At 38.0% G+C, this 15560-nt stretch overlaps 1 protein-coding gene across 4 annotated transcripts in view; it reads right to left on the reverse strand.

Moving 5' to 3' along the window:
* Nucleotides 1-8955, reverse strand: part of LOC137196683 (cilia- and flagella-associated protein 46) — a 57549-nt gene extending 48594 nt beyond the window's left edge. For 3 of the 4 annotated variants that reach the window (XM_067609454.1, XM_067609452.1, XM_067609451.1), the window contains exons 1-11: nucleotides 8658-8954; nucleotides 8454-8575; nucleotides 6207-6338; nucleotides 5757-5821; nucleotides 4715-4879; nucleotides 3691-3814; nucleotides 3140-3234; nucleotides 1359-1511; nucleotides 1076-1175; nucleotides 586-684; nucleotides 212-402 (exon numbers count right to left, since the gene is read on the reverse strand). In XM_067609454.1, coding sequence (XP_067465555.1) covers nucleotides 212-402; nucleotides 586-684; nucleotides 1076-1175; nucleotides 1359-1511; nucleotides 3140-3234; nucleotides 3691-3814; nucleotides 4715-4879; nucleotides 5757-5821; nucleotides 6207-6338; nucleotides 8454-8575; nucleotides 8658-8706 — 1295 coding nt within the window. In that variant the 5' untranslated portion in view covers nucleotides 8707-8954. Of the gene's footprint in view, nucleotides 1-211; nucleotides 403-585; nucleotides 685-1075; nucleotides 1176-1358; nucleotides 1512-3139; nucleotides 3235-3690; nucleotides 3815-4714; nucleotides 4880-5756; nucleotides 5822-6206; nucleotides 6339-8453; nucleotides 8576-8657 lie in introns of all 4 variants that reach the window. The other variant, XM_067609453.1, reaches the window with a different exon arrangement.
* Nucleotides 8956-15560: the final 6605 nt, after the last annotated feature.

The raw sequence follows: 15560 nt of genomic DNA on the forward strand, positions 1-15560 counted from the left end.
CCAGCATAAAATAACACATTATGACAGTACAAAAATCACACTACAGGACAAACACAAGGGATGTTTCTGTAGGTTCATAAGTGTGTACTATGATACAACCAAAACAACCAAACATATGTTCAGTAAACTGCAGATACAACAAAAATAGTGAAAAGTCCTAAGAAATGCACACATAACCCTGACTATTGATGAATTTAAAGAAGCTGGAAACCTTTGTGTGTCTTCCAGTATTTGGGCCACTCTGAGCAAAGGTGTCTTAATGCGTCTCCTGAGGTTGTGCTGCAAGAGGGGTAGGCAGAAACTCCACTGGGTAGCACACACTGCCTGCACGGCCCGGGGATCTCCCTCTCTCACTGCAGTCTGCAGCCACTGATCCAGCTTGCCTATCTCCTTCAGCCGGGCCTGTGGGATAACAACTACAGATTGAAAATGTCTCTTGTAGTATTGATAAGAGAAAACACTTCTATCACTTGGCATATATACTTGGATTGAATTGGGCTGAATAGGTTGTGCCAATCCTTAAATGTGACAGTTTTCTTGCAAAGTACGATATGGTATCAAATGAGATCGCATATGATGGAGCACCTCCACACTGGCTTTGGAATAGTCATTCATCTTCGCCTCTTTCTTCAGGAGGTTGATTTCACAGTTGATACACTCCATTATTATGCGTTGGCCGATAGTCTAAAAAGAGAAATACACATGTGAAAAGTTCAAAGGTTTCAAAAGTTAGTGTTCAGCAGTGTATGGAAGAGAGGATAACACATATACAAACAATTAGCCATGTTTTACAGCCAATTAAATCTTGTACATGCGATGTTGCTACTTGTGTAATAATTTCACTTGATTCATTAAGAAAATAAGAGCAATAAAAAGGGCAAAATTCTAAGAAAAAATCCACAACCTTCCAGTAAAAAAAAAAGTTCAGCTCTTGGATTTGTGCTCAGCTAATTAATCTAATGTACTGTCAAGGGTCTACCTAAGAGAAGATGTCAAAATCCATTCATAAATATGTAAAGATACAGAATGGAGCTTTGCTACTGCCTGAGGTTTTAAGAGAATATCGGACACTCACAGCCTCTTCCACCGACTTGAGCTCTTTCAAACAGTCGGCAGCTACTTTCTGATGTTTCGCTTGCAAGGCCAGCAGAGCCAACTCCAGGAGGAAGGAAACTCTGCAAATCCCAGATAAAACCTAATGTATACAATTCACAATACTTCAGAACAGTAATCTGAGCCATGTACTGTCCCCGGGATATCCATGTGTGGTTTTACAGCAGTGAGAGATTTATGAAGAGGACAGGGAGCAAGAAAGGTGTTGGATGGGAGATTTAATCAGGACATTCTGGGTCACAGACCTGTCGGCTGGTTGGATGGGTGTAATCTGTAGAGAAATCGAATTCACAGGCATAGACGATGCTTTTGTGCAATCCACCAGGAGATGGAAAATCTCCTCAAGCTTGTCCGAATCCTTTTTTGCAAGCTCATCCTCTTTTATTTCTTCCAACCCACTACAAACAGGAAAACGTGTTTGTGCACATTAATATACACATACATATACATACATTTATGTGTCCAAGAATACACATGCATCTGTTTTTCACCCCCCCCTTTAATATACTCACACCAAACAGAACATAAACCTTAGGCAAAATAACCTATATGATGCTGATGACGGTTGGGTCAGACTGAGTCATGCTGTCGACGTTTATGGCTGAGCTTAAGAGCCATAAGGGGCTCTGACATGTTGAGTACATGCCTGCAGAAAGGGGGTGGGGGCTGGGACTGAGCTTGTGTAATGCCACACCAGAAGCTATTGTATACAAGTAAAGTACGCAGGCAGCTTGATTAATCGGCACACTATAGGATGCCACAGGCTAAACTGAGAGCCAGTGGATCACTAGCCTAATGACCTAGTTTAATGTTTCGTTAATTATTAAATTAAGTCCTGTAGCTTAAAAAACAGAGCAAATATAGAAACAAATACAGAATGGTAGACTTGAACATTTTTGGACAAGTAATAACCTTGCAATGACCATCAACAAGGTCATAATTGATAAAGTTTATGACTCAATTTGCCTCTACTTCATTCTAAAGAAGAAAAGATAAAGCAAACTCTTTCAAACATAATTTTGCCTCCCTAGTTGTTCAAATGTTTTCTCAAAGATTGTTACATTGTTAAAGCAGATCAAGGGCATCCTTCCCTAGACAATTAGAACTACAATGTGTTTATTTTAGACTGAGTTGCACCAACAAAGATTAATTTAAACTAAGATCAGTTCTACTAGGTTTAAAATGAGTAAATCCAGATTTAAAATTAAGCAGAGCTCTGTTGTACAATTAAAAACTAATCTCTGTTAAGTAAATCCAAGTTTATTGATGTAAACTGATATTAAATAGACTTTGATCAATATGGAGATGCTTGCTTACCCAAATTAGACAATAAAAATTAATTTGTGTGCTGTCAGGACATAGTAAGTATAAAAGAAGGGGGAAACCATGGCATAAAATCTCAAGGCTACCAGGAGTTGGAGCAATAGTGCTACAGCTGCATTTCTGTCACTGCCATGTTTAGTTGATCCAGTCTTCCTGTTCAGCTTCATAACAGTTTCCTTGCCGAAGTGGTACCTTGAGAGAAATTCAGCAGCAATTGGGTTGAATCTGTCCCTTAACTTTCTTCGAGAACTAGATTATTTTGCTCAATCCATCTCAAAAAGGCAGCCATTTTAAAAGTTCAACCTCCTCCAGCGTAGATTTAAAGTTAATATTGGATCACATTTTAAATTGGCGTTTAAAGTTTTGGTGCAACAGAATTAAATTTAATCTAGGTTAAGAGCAAAAACTAAACTGAGGTTTGAAGAGAGGTTTAACTTGAATCTTTGTTCATTTTAAGTTTTAAAGTTTGGTGCAACATAAAGTTAAACAATGATTTAATCGGGTTTAAAAATGAATCCTTGTAGGTGCAACACAGTCTTAGCTATGAAAACATGGAATGAGCTGTCATCATTACAGAAAACAAAAGCAATGCTCTCTGCAAAATAAATCCTGCAGCACTTTTAGAGCAATAAAACATGTAAAAATGAAAAGGTGTAGAAAAAACTAAACATTTAATGAAATGAAACACAAAAACTTTCCTTACCTTTTAAATTGCTGTATTTTGTAAATGAGCGCTAAGGTAGTACACTGCCTGCTCATTTCAAGGAGGACATCATTCTCTGACAGCTTGTGTTGTACCTAAGGAGAAAGGGGAAAAGTCAGAACTCATACTTGATTCTTTTTCCTAAAATGTTTCACTAAAAGCCTTCTGTCTTTCACATTGAGTTGAAATTGCATTAAAAATAGTCAGCAGATATTTATTGTCCAGGATAGCGTTATAGGTAAAGTCAGGACTCTGGTTACATAATCTACTGAGAATTCATTGTACACCTTGTTGTTAGTTAAGTATAATGTTTGGACTACTTTCATAAAGTCTTACCAAGTTTTAGTTTTAGTTTTTCAGATATTATACTAAAAAAACCTCTCAAAATTCACTGAATTATCTCAAAAAACACAGAGCTTCAAACAAGGCTGTTTTTCTTACCTTCAAAAAGTTCTCACTTGATATGTTAACTCTCAAAAGGAATCCTACTACAAAATTCTTAAATTCTTAAAATCTTTTCATTTTAGCATGTAGCAAAAAACACTGTTTACCAGCAAGGTAAAGAGTTTTGGATAAAGATGTGGAGTATGTATCTTGATGAATTCTTCTGTCACTTTGGCAAAACTTCCAGCATCCTCCATTTTCCCAGAGTCCACAAGACTTTCAATCAGGTGCCTGAACAGAAGCAGACAGCAAACTCCAACATTTACTGGGATATTTCCACAACATATGGACATGTGAGTCAATTTGAAGGATTTTTAAAGGATTTTATTGAAGTAGTTCCAAGTGGAATATTTTTATATATCTTAAAATGTGTCTGGAAGGAATCTTTAAGCTTATGTTCTGTTTTTGTTACACTGTGTCTCTATGGTCTTTTTCAGTTTGAGCTGCTGTTAAACTGTATTGCATTATAGTTAATAATGTTTCAAATATTTTTAAATATATTTCAAGCCTTCATTACAGTGACAGTGGAGAGATTGGACAGGAAATGAAGGAGAGAAAGAGGGGGGGGGGGGTAACATGTATCAAAGGTCTGCTGCCGGAATCGAACCGTGCACGCTGTTACGTGGCATGTGTCTTAACCAGTAGGCTACTGGGGCATGCCATGCAGCAAATATTTTGTTCACGTCAGTCAGTTGTTTCAGTCAGTCAGTCATTCACCATGCTATTCATTATTGTAGTGGCACAGTGAGTTTTGAAAGGAAGCCGTGCATGTTGGCCACCGTATCTTATATGAATGACATTCAGTTGTGATTTTGGTCATGCCAAAAATTTCTAATCCAATTAATACCCTGACTATCACATGCATGTTTAGCTTTATACTAAACATGCATAATCCATTATGTCCTCCGAACAAAGACGAACTAACATTTAGGCCTATGGTACCATGGGAAAACATGAGAAGATGACTTACATTAGAACACGTTCTCCACTCCATAGAGGAGAATAAGGCAGTATTCAATTAACTTGGGAGCCAGAAAGCTGTGGTCACACATGAACTGCTTGTTAATTAGCTCTGTACGTCATCCCCATAAAAGCAGCATGAGACTTGGAGGGCACTGCGGGGTCACTTACATCATAAGTTCAGCCCTCCAGCTGTGGTCCTGGTCTGCCACCTCCTCCAGACTCTGGACCACCTGCCTAAGGGAGGAAACAAGGTGCAGGCACCGCCCTGGCTGCAGGAGAGGACGCACTGTCTGGAAGTACAGCACGGAGGCATTGAAAACCATGAAGTGGTATCTGCAAGAAACAAACCGCATACAGAACAAGTTAACAGAGAACACTGCATTATTTATACGATGCACACGCAAGCCATTTCCTCTCTCAGTACAACTCAATTCAGACCAAGTGTCATCTCTGAACACAGAAGTCCTGTGAATTGTAAATGAGTGTGGATTTACCACCGTCCAATGAGCCACAGGAGAGCACCTCGTATCAGCCATTCTATGTGAAATAAGTGATTTTTATGAATTCAAAGCGCTGTTTTAGAGAAAACTGTGTGAACAGAGAGAGTGCTTCTAATTTATTCACCAGAGAGCGTGTTGTGCATTAGTCTGGGCTGGATGGATTAGATATGTATTCCCTTTGGTGTTAATTGGGTTGCTCATTCAGCCCTTTTATTGACAGGTTATGAGTTCATTAGCAAAAAGATTCAGCGCTGATTGCTTGCAAAGGCTAAGCCTATATTTCAAAACACATCTTTCAGAACAAGAAACATGGGAATGTATGTTATATGATTCATTTTATTACATCTATATTTATTACCCTTTTCACCCTGCTCACAGAGACTTCCAGTCAGCTGTTAGAATGTAGAAGAATACATGCTGCAGATCAGCCAGTTGTGAATAATGGGTCGGGGTGAAGTATGAAGAATTGTTTTATATTTCAAATCAAACATTCATATCCCAAAATAATCTAGCAGCAGGCTGAACCCTCATAACCTATTTCAGCTTAAAGGCATTCCCTGATGTGAGCATATTACTTTGATTATGTTTTACAGTTGCACCTGAGCAATGGTTTTGCCAAGCGATATCAGAGATGATAAACTGAACATAGTACAAATTAAGTCAACTTTCCTGACACTGAAAGCTAAACATGCTTCTAAAAGATAACATACCTTGGCTCATGCTTTGACATTTCAATTGCTTTAAGAAAATACAACACAGCTTCCTCAAAGTCCTCCTAAAATAGAAAATAATGCAAAAAGGGTGAGTGAAAACTTGTCACATCATATAAACATACAAAGATTAGAAAGGTAATTCAATAAAGGCCTCAGTTTGACAAAAGGCAAAGACAATCTTTAAAGTGCTCTAAACTATGAAAAGAAAAAGGGCAATGATGTGCCTTTCATACTGAATAAGAGATAGTGAAACCACAAGTGCTTGTTTACGAAGCTGGGGCAGCTGCTCCATTTTTAGTCTAAATAAGTACAGTATATCTCTACAGTAACTGTGTGTGTGTGTGTGTGTGTGTGTGTGTGTGTGTGTGTGTATGTGTGCTTCACTGGCACAGAAACACAAACACACACAACCCCCTCGAGGAAATGTGTCCAATTTACTGTCCTCACCACACTCCCAGTGGCCGGCGGAGTCTTCTGCTGACCCTGGCAGAGGTAGGCTCGACACATAAATTGATTGGCTGGCGGATTCCCTTCAAAGTACATCTTTAGACACGCTGCACTTATCTCCAAACAACCCAGCTGAAACACAGAAAAAGAGACATACAGAGGCTAACCAAAATAAATATTTCAACCTTATTTCATCAGCACTTTCCTAAGTTTGATGCATTATTAAAACTAGTCAGATGTGACTAAATGTATGTGTGATGCACATTTATACAAATGACAAAAAAAAGTCTAATCTCATTGTTACTTTTCATTCAAGGAATTGCAGAACTGTCAGGGAAAAGATGATCCTGTAACAGAAAGTTTACCTGTATACTGTATGCTTTTAATCATGTTATAATTCAGTTAAACTAGTAAAACTTTACAGTAATGAACTCGGCATCACTGTGATTTTTTATGTGACTGGAATATTCATGTTTCTCTAGAAAACAGAAGCACACTGTGATGTAGTCCTACTGAGGATGCAGACTAATTCAGCATTCACTTAAGCCTCAGACTTCAAGGCAAGCTGCATTTTCACTGAAAACTCGCTGTATGATATAGACGAAAGAACAAATCACATTACGGAATAGCACCGAGTTTCATTATTCAAATATGTTTCCCTTGCCCTAGGACAGTTCGGTCTATATTAGTGAATATTCATTACTATTCCCCTCTGGGAGAATAGTTAGATTTAGCTAACAAAAGTTACTGTACTAAAACAATGAAAAATTAAATCTATGATCAGACTTTGCTCTGTAGAGGTTTTATTTCCACGCTTTACTGATTTGGTCTCACGTCAACTAACAACCACAAAAGTCCTGCTTTATTCAGTAAAACCCAATAAATCCCCTCTACATGCCAATAATGTCAGGAATTATTCAGCAACCTCCGCAGAACATGACGCTCGCATGTCTTCACAGCAGCAGATATTCACTGTGCTAATAAGAGTGAATTCTATTCTTCCCAGTCAGATGCGTATCTTTATTCTTGGGGGCTGCTTATAGCATCATGTCTTATGCGACATCTCAGCAGTCACGAAATCCTCACAACATGAAAACACTCCTCATAGCACTTGGAGGGCATGGCTGCAGGCATATTCCTTCTCATATCAGTCATTCATTCAAGGATTGCAGCATCAGAGTCTAATGCTGACTCCTCATCTGAGTCTGATACTGACTCTGGGCCAATGTGTAGGCTTACATTGGCTGCCCTTAATGTACGTCCACAGATGCTTCAGTATGAACCTTGTGACAGAATTTACAGCAGACTATCATTTATACTGGAGCATATATAGTAACTGAATTCCTTTCCATTGACTAGCATACAGAAGAGCTTGGCAAACATATCTGGAATGGTATAGACACTGGAATTCTGAATGTACACACGTTATATTCATTATGACTACAGCTGTCATTCCCTTAACATTGTGATTTGCACTAATCAAAGCCTAAAAAGGCCTAAAAACCTTTCTATTCGGGAAGGCTTTTTCATCTTAACTCTTATTATTTTCTTTATGTTGTATGTTTTTAATGCTGTAATGCTTGAACTTTGATGCTTGAACTGCCTTGAGGACATAAAGTGTTGGATAGCACAAAACTACCTAAAGCTGAATGAAGGCAAGTCTGAAGTTGTCCTATTTGGCCCCCCTGACTCCATCAAAGTAATTACCAACAGTAATGGCAACCTGTCCACCTTTGTCAGACCTCATGTCAAAAACCTTGGTGTGATATTTGATTCCGTCTTTAAGTTTGACAAGCAAGTTAATGCAGTAGTGAAAGCCAGTTTTTTCCAGCTTCGTACTATTGCCAAAATCAAGCCATTTCTTGAGAGATCTCGAGAAAGTCATCCACACCTTTATAACCTCCGGCCTGGACTACTGCAACTCCCTGTATACTGGAATTAGTCAGTCGTCCCTGTCCCACCTGCAGCCAGGCTCCTGACAGGTACCCAGAAGAGGGACCATATTACCTCCATAAAGTATTGTGACTTTTATTATTCTACTTCAGGGATAATTTTAGACTGACATTATTTCTAAGAAACCACTGTCTTAGAAAACACAGTATGCCCTATCCTTAACCATACACTTGACTCAACTGACTCAGACCCTGCTATCCAGGAGCTGCTACTTATGACCTCAATACAATCTGTCAAAAATCCTGCCTACGATGACATGTTGACCAGGTCTACACACCTGTAGGCCCACGTTACCTGTAGTGCTGCTTCCGCGCACAGGACGTACAACTCTGGGGCAGTACGTGGAATTCGTCCGCTGCTTCCAGCTGCTCTCATCTCCGTGATTAAACTGTACGCTGACTGCAGAGCTCCAGAGTCTGCAAAAAAAAAACATAAAAACAGTGAAGGAATACGTTGACCACTCTTTATAGCTGTAACTGCCCCTAAAACATGACAAACCTTGTTGCTCATTGGCCTTGGTGAGATACTGACGAATATCCAGGTCCATGTCGGTTGAAAGTTAGCGCCGATGTTATCCCATTAAAACTGTACAGGTGTGTGTAACTAGCTAAACAACAAAATGCGAAATTGTTAAACCGTTAGAAAAACAACAAGTCTGGTCATTAACTCAGATGTTGAAGTAAATATGCCAATAGTTAGTTTCAACAACCAAATCCGTCAACAGAAATGCCAGAGTTTGGTTTAGCATATCCCACCATCCGCGTTTGTAGTTAGGGAGCGTTACTTAGCAACCGGAGAGAGGGTTTGAACTACGGTAAACGAAAAGGTACAAAAGGGTTTGACACTCTCATTTAGTCCAATGCATATACTTATCTATCTATCTATTTATCCCCTCCTCCCACACTCCATCTCATTCTTTCTGTGTATGTGTGTGTGTGTGTGTGTGTGTGCGTGTGTGTATGTGTGTATGTGGCAGCGTGCACATGACACACAAACATACACACACATGCATACAAAAAGCACTTCTTCATGCTTGTGGGTCCAACGCATCTTAGTAACTTCAAAGTGCATCATTAGAAATCAGGCCACTCAGTGTGGAAATACAATTAACTTGGTCAAACCAAATACCGCTACTGATGTGACAGGGGACAAAGTAATCAGGCAAGGCAAGCCACTGTGGCTCTCCCTAAAGTGGACTTGGGGCTCCTAGTTTGAGGTTTAATTGACAGAATCATGTATTACCTGCCAGTATTTCAAAGCAGCAGAGATAGCTCCGGAGCAGCCCTCGAGCAAATTTGTTAAGCAATTCATCATGGGACATGTCTAAAAATACACACAAAGAGAATATTCACCCTTTGGAATGGCTTTAAATGTGATATATATAATTATTTTCTGGAAAAGATTTTTCCTCAGTCACTTGACCTACTTAATGTTTTGAGTTTATACTTTAATTTGTTGTTTGAAATTGCGTAACTGCCGTGTCATTTACAGTGCTTTGCTTATAAAAGTGGGTAAATGTGAGTTTTACTCTGAATCCATTGTTGATTTGTGCTCTATGAGGTAATAGGTAGAACAAAATCTCTGTGGATGAGGAGCTGTGGGCTTTTTTGTGGTTGTTATTTACGGTCACAATTTAGGATTGATTTGGTCTGATGTGCTCAGATACTGCCATTGAAACATGCCTCATTTTACTGAGATTATGTAATCATAGTAGTGCATCATACCGCACAAAGGCTTGCTGGCTTTTTCTTAGGTCACTGTAAGGGCTCATGAGTCCAAACAGTGTACAAAAGTATATACTGTGTACTTTATTTAAGTCCATATGTAGCTATAAGTTGCATTTTGATGGGGTTTTTTTTTGGTAATATCATTGCTTCCAAGCAGAAGAGGATGTTTCTGTCTTGATAAAGCAAGTAGCCAGGCAATCTGGCCAACACAGATGGTGCTATATGATGATGAATAGGCTATGAAAATGCAAAATATGTTTGTCCAGGCTGTCATACAGTCTGTTGCAACAATAGACCTGTCCTGCTATATAGCTTAGAAGAATCTTTACTGTTGTATAATGTAATTAAATAGAGTTTATGCTTTTCTACAGTATTTGTTATATTGCTATAATACTGTGTATTTCAAATAAAATCTGTCATCATGAGCAACTCTTCATAAAAATCTACAAACCAGGACCAAGGCTACAACATGTAATGTCAAGGCAAAACTTCACTGACAGTGGAGAAACATGCAGCCAAATGAGCTTTATTTACAGTAATAGAAGTACTAACAGTTATAAGACAGAAAATGCGCCGGTATCCCAGGAAAAACAAACAGGGCATTTTCACTGTGTCCACAATATCTGACTTTAATTCACTGTCACTGGAGCTGCTCCAGGAAAGGCTCATACTCACAAAGAAAGACTTAACTGTCTAGGATTACATGAATAACAAGAGTCTGGACTCTTTTTTTAGAATTTAATTTGAAGCTTTGAAGAGTGAGTTGAAACTCAATCCAATGAATAAATGTTCAGCTCCAGTTACCTCAATAGCAGCATTCTGATTCCATTCGGTGTCTGTTTATAAAGTTTCATGAATACAATTTTGCTGAAATGCAGCATATATTTGGATCATGGTCTCTTGTAAAATGAGAAGGGAAATTGAAATGCCATTAAGTGATGATCCACGAGCTGCGTCTATGACTTATCTTTGGACTAATGCACAGACTCTAGCCACATTGAATGAGGATATAATCATATGACACAATCTCATCAGTGGCACTGATGCACACCAAGGTGGAGAACAAAGATGAACAATGCACCACCGGTGGTGAAATTATATTAATCACTCTAGCATTTTCCAGAGATGAATGGAAGCAAACTGTTACTCCTGTGATTCTCAGCAGGAGGCTCATTGTCAACATGCATAGATGAACAAAATGAGTCATAACAGATTTATTAGAAGTTTTTAATTTATTATTTTAAGAAATAAAAGGAGCATGCTGGTAAGGCTAATCTATGTCTACAGCAGGTGGTTGGTATCACACTGTGCTGAATGGAGAGCCATGGACAAAAGTATCCTGCCTAGTGTCTTGTTTGAACCTTTGATAAATCTGAAAGTTTTAAAGTTACAATATATTTCATGGACATTTCCTGCATTAATCAAAATCTAGAGCCACTGAGAATTGGTGGGATTTTGATTTACATTTCATGTCTTCTGTAAAAGTTGCCTACATTAAGCTACACACATGCACAGTTCACCTCTCATTCATAATGAATCAAAGCCATTGTGTGAAGTAAACTCTTTTCGCATTATCTGACCCCCCCTCGATGGGATAACTTTCAGCATCTCTGAAAATCCCCACATTCCTTAAGATGTTAAACCAGCAGAATCTAATAAATTATTGATCAACTCACAAATTGTTATTAATAATTGAACATTTTGCACATGTGAAGCCCACATACACAAGAATGGCAGCAGCCAAACAGCGATCACATAAGCTCAATTTATACAGACTAGCTGCTCCTCTGCATACATGCAAGTCCCATTATATTTCTATTTAAAGAAGTCATGCGTTTAGACTCAGAGCCAAAACACTTCATCTATGATTGAAAAGAGAGATTTGTTTATCTGTATGTACACGAAACATTTTTCAGCATTTCAGAGGGAAACATTGTACTTTTTACTCCACTACATTTATTTTACAGCTGTAGTTACTAGTTACTTTTCACATTAACATTGTACATAAAATAACATAATAATGAGGTTAGAAACTACACTGCATTGTTAAGATTAATTCCCAAACTTTTTGGCTCGTGGCCCCTTACACAACATCAGTGTCTAGTTATGTCTCCTTGTCATGTTTGAGATGTCAGAGTTGCTAGCAGTTCCACCAAAGAGCCACTTCCCCTCTAAATTTCCCCTCACATGGTTTCAAATAATTGACTGTTTGAGGCCCAGAGGTAAATCTCTCCAATATTTTACAAAAGCATAAAGACTGAGGAAAATGTAACCAAATTATGTAGCAGAACTACCAGTATGTTCTTTCCAACCCAATCTAACATCTCACAGCCCTTCAGATTTATCCTGTGACCCCTATAAAGAAGTTCAAACTAGCTCCGACTCGTCAGCTACAAATGCTGCTTACAGTATGCATTGACTGTTGAATTTATTCAATATACCAGTCACAACCCAATTTCTTGCAAAACAAATATTTTAGTACTTTAAGTACAGTTAAGGATTTTGAAATGCAGGCCTTTTACTTGTAATTAAGTGTTTTTACATTGTGGTATTGATACTTTTACTTAAGTAAATCATTGTTCTACCATACATCAGGAAATAGAAACCAGTCAGAAATGTTAAAAAACACTGTAACAGCTGTAATGTACAGCCATACACCTGCGGGTGTACAGAGAGCTGTAACATCTTGTGTTTTGTGCACCACTGTGTTGTCTGCGGCTAATCAGCAGGACCAGTCACGTTTAAGATGTAAATTAATCAGCATTGAATTTTAAGCAGGCGTAGATGTTAGGGGATTGAATTAATCGATTAATTAATCAATTCCAAAATTCACTGTGCATTTGCTGAGAAAGCCCACATTGAGCTGAGTATAATTAGTTTTTCATGAACCAAAGCCCTCTTTAAAAAAAAAAAAAAAAATTGACTTACAGCAAAAAAAGTCATTGATTGGATAATGAGCCTCTGGCTAAATTCTAAGCTCTTCCTGAGTGTCCATTTCAAATCCTTTCAGGCACTAAATCAATTGGTTATTAATGTGAAATCAACAGACTGTCCAAGCAAAATTTGGCAAACTATAGTGTTCCTGTGATGTCTCTTTTCATTCAGTATATGTTAGTGTTCAGTTCCCCTTAGGAATGAGGTTTTCTATTAGAAAGGGGTAATTAGTGGTGTGAATCATGCTGTGGAGCATTTGCACACATTTGATACACCATATAGCAGTTTTTGGCGCAGAATACCCCCCTCCCCCCAGTACGGCTAAGTCATTATGAGCAATAAATCATTTACAGGTTCTTTGCTTGGACATTTGATTCCCTCAAGATTTTTATAATCCGATTTTGTAACACTGAGCGAGTTAATGTCGCATCTCCTCTGAATTTGTACCCAGCAGTTGATGTGTACTGTACTCTTCAAGTGTCCTACTTTATGCACAATAGGCATACACACTTTTAGGATGACTTGGTTCCCCAATCTGCTAGTTTACACAGTTCGACATTTGAAAATAATCTGGACTGTCAGAGCTGGACCGTCAGACACACACTTTCTTATCTACACAAGCATGTGTTCAAACAGCTAATGAGGGTATTGACTTGCTGCTCACGCTCTCATTGGAGATGACGGATGTCACTGATTTATTTGAACATCATCTGTGTGGGGATTGGATTTGATGGCTCCCTGGATAGATACTTAGCAGTAACTGACACGATGCCCAATCCTTTACAGCGTGTATTTGCTGATTTGGTTGCACTCCATACAGATTAGTCATTAATATCAAGTTGAACGGAAGCAAAGCATTAGTCTCAAGCTGCATTTCTGCATATAATTTACATAAATCCTGTAAGTTGTTAATGTATGTATTAATGCATATAGGTGGGCTGTAAGTACTATAAAGACTAAAGAGTAAGATGGTAGATGAATTTTATAGATTTTAGGCAGCTCTGCTGATGACTTTAAGATCACTGTGCTCATAAACATTGCACCAAAAACCAATGTACTTGTTGGTTGTGTTATTGTTGATGTGGTTATCTCATAGCCATTGCAAAAATAAAAAAAAGATGTCTTCCTTGCTGAGATCTTTCCTAAAGTCCTTAAATCCCCACTAGACATTTTTAGTGTTTACTTTTACTGCAGTTGCTCAAAAGACTGATTAAAAAGTCCAAACGTATGTGATGGAGGTTGAGAATCCATTAAGAAGTGATCAATCAGTTATGCAGTCAAATGCATGGAAGATAAATGACACTATTCATTCAGCGGATGTATTTTTTGCCTCAGTGGAGGTGTGACTTTCAGTATTAAAATTTTGGTCAGACTGTCTCTCAGCCTATTGGTCCAATACATTGCTCCAGAGTGACATACTGTATCTACTTTATATTGGATACGTATTAGATGGATCACCATCAAATGATTTTGGTGACTTGGTCACCAAATCACAAATACTGCAAATAAATAAAACAAGCATAAACTAATAAATTTAATCAATGATTATTTAATAATTAAACTATATATAATTATATATAATTAAGGTAGGAGGCACTTGTCTACACAGTTTTCCCACGAGCCAATACAGGTTTATTCACAATAAGTTCTCAACAATCTGTAAATATCAACTGAAGTTTGTAGCCTTCTCTAAAACCAGTATCCACAGTAAATAAAATCTCTAATCAGAGGAATTATCTTAAAAAGTTCTACATAAAATTTTCAGAAAATAACTAAAACCAGATTTAAATATAAACCAATAAAAAAGACTTAAAAACAAACAATATAAGATGTCCTAATACAAATAAAACAGTAATAGTTTAACAATACATTGCAGGTGAGGCAAGTGGCAATCTCTTCCTAAATGGAAATGAGAAGTTAATGATACATGTGATCTAATACTACTACAACTAATAATAATAATAAAAATAAATAGGGCAAGATAATGAATGGCATGAACACAATATCAGACTGCATGATTAAATGAAATGACACAGCAATTCAACCTGATAATCTGTCTGAATCTGCAGAGTCAGTTAGACAAATGTTGGTTTTCATCCTACAAAGAAAAATAATCTGACCACCTACTGTAGCGGCAATCCTCTGCTGAGGGTTTGACGTGGTAATAATAGCAGTGTTACTAAGCTTTTCAAAGTAATGGGAGCTTTTACTGTGCAAACAGTTTTATTAGAGTAGCCTATAAGCTGTTCAGAAAAGTCTCACTCAGTGAGATGGATAGGGTCAACATTTTAGAGCTAGTGGTATCCATGGAAACAAAATAAATCCTTTTGACTCTAAACTTTTGTCCCACTAATGGGAATAATCTTAGAATAGCAAAGCTGTTTCTCTATTTGTCGTCTATGCAACATTTCTCATCTGATGTGTAATGAGCAGCACAGTCTTACAGAATTGCAGGGTGCCCATAGACTTTGAGTTTTGTTTGTGTTTGAGTCTTGCAATATGTACTACATACTGCATACTGCATTTGTCAGTAGTATGTGGGCCTAGTAGGCGGTTCCGAATACAGTGAGGGCGTCGGTTATGATTAGCGACGCCCTGCTTCCCCGTTGACAGGCATCAATAAACCACTTAAAGGCACATACTGGTTGCATTTTTACCTTTCATCTTCTGTCGCCTGACAGTGCTTCAGTACAGCTTGACCTGCATAAACCATATCTCATATTCATAGAAGTGCACCTTG

The sequence above is a fragment of the Thunnus thynnus genome, chromosome 14 (assembly GCF_963924715.1).
Source record: "Thunnus thynnus chromosome 14, fThuThy2.1, whole genome shotgun sequence".
Taxonomy (NCBI): domain Eukaryota; kingdom Metazoa; phylum Chordata; class Actinopteri; order Scombriformes; family Scombridae; genus Thunnus; species Thunnus thynnus.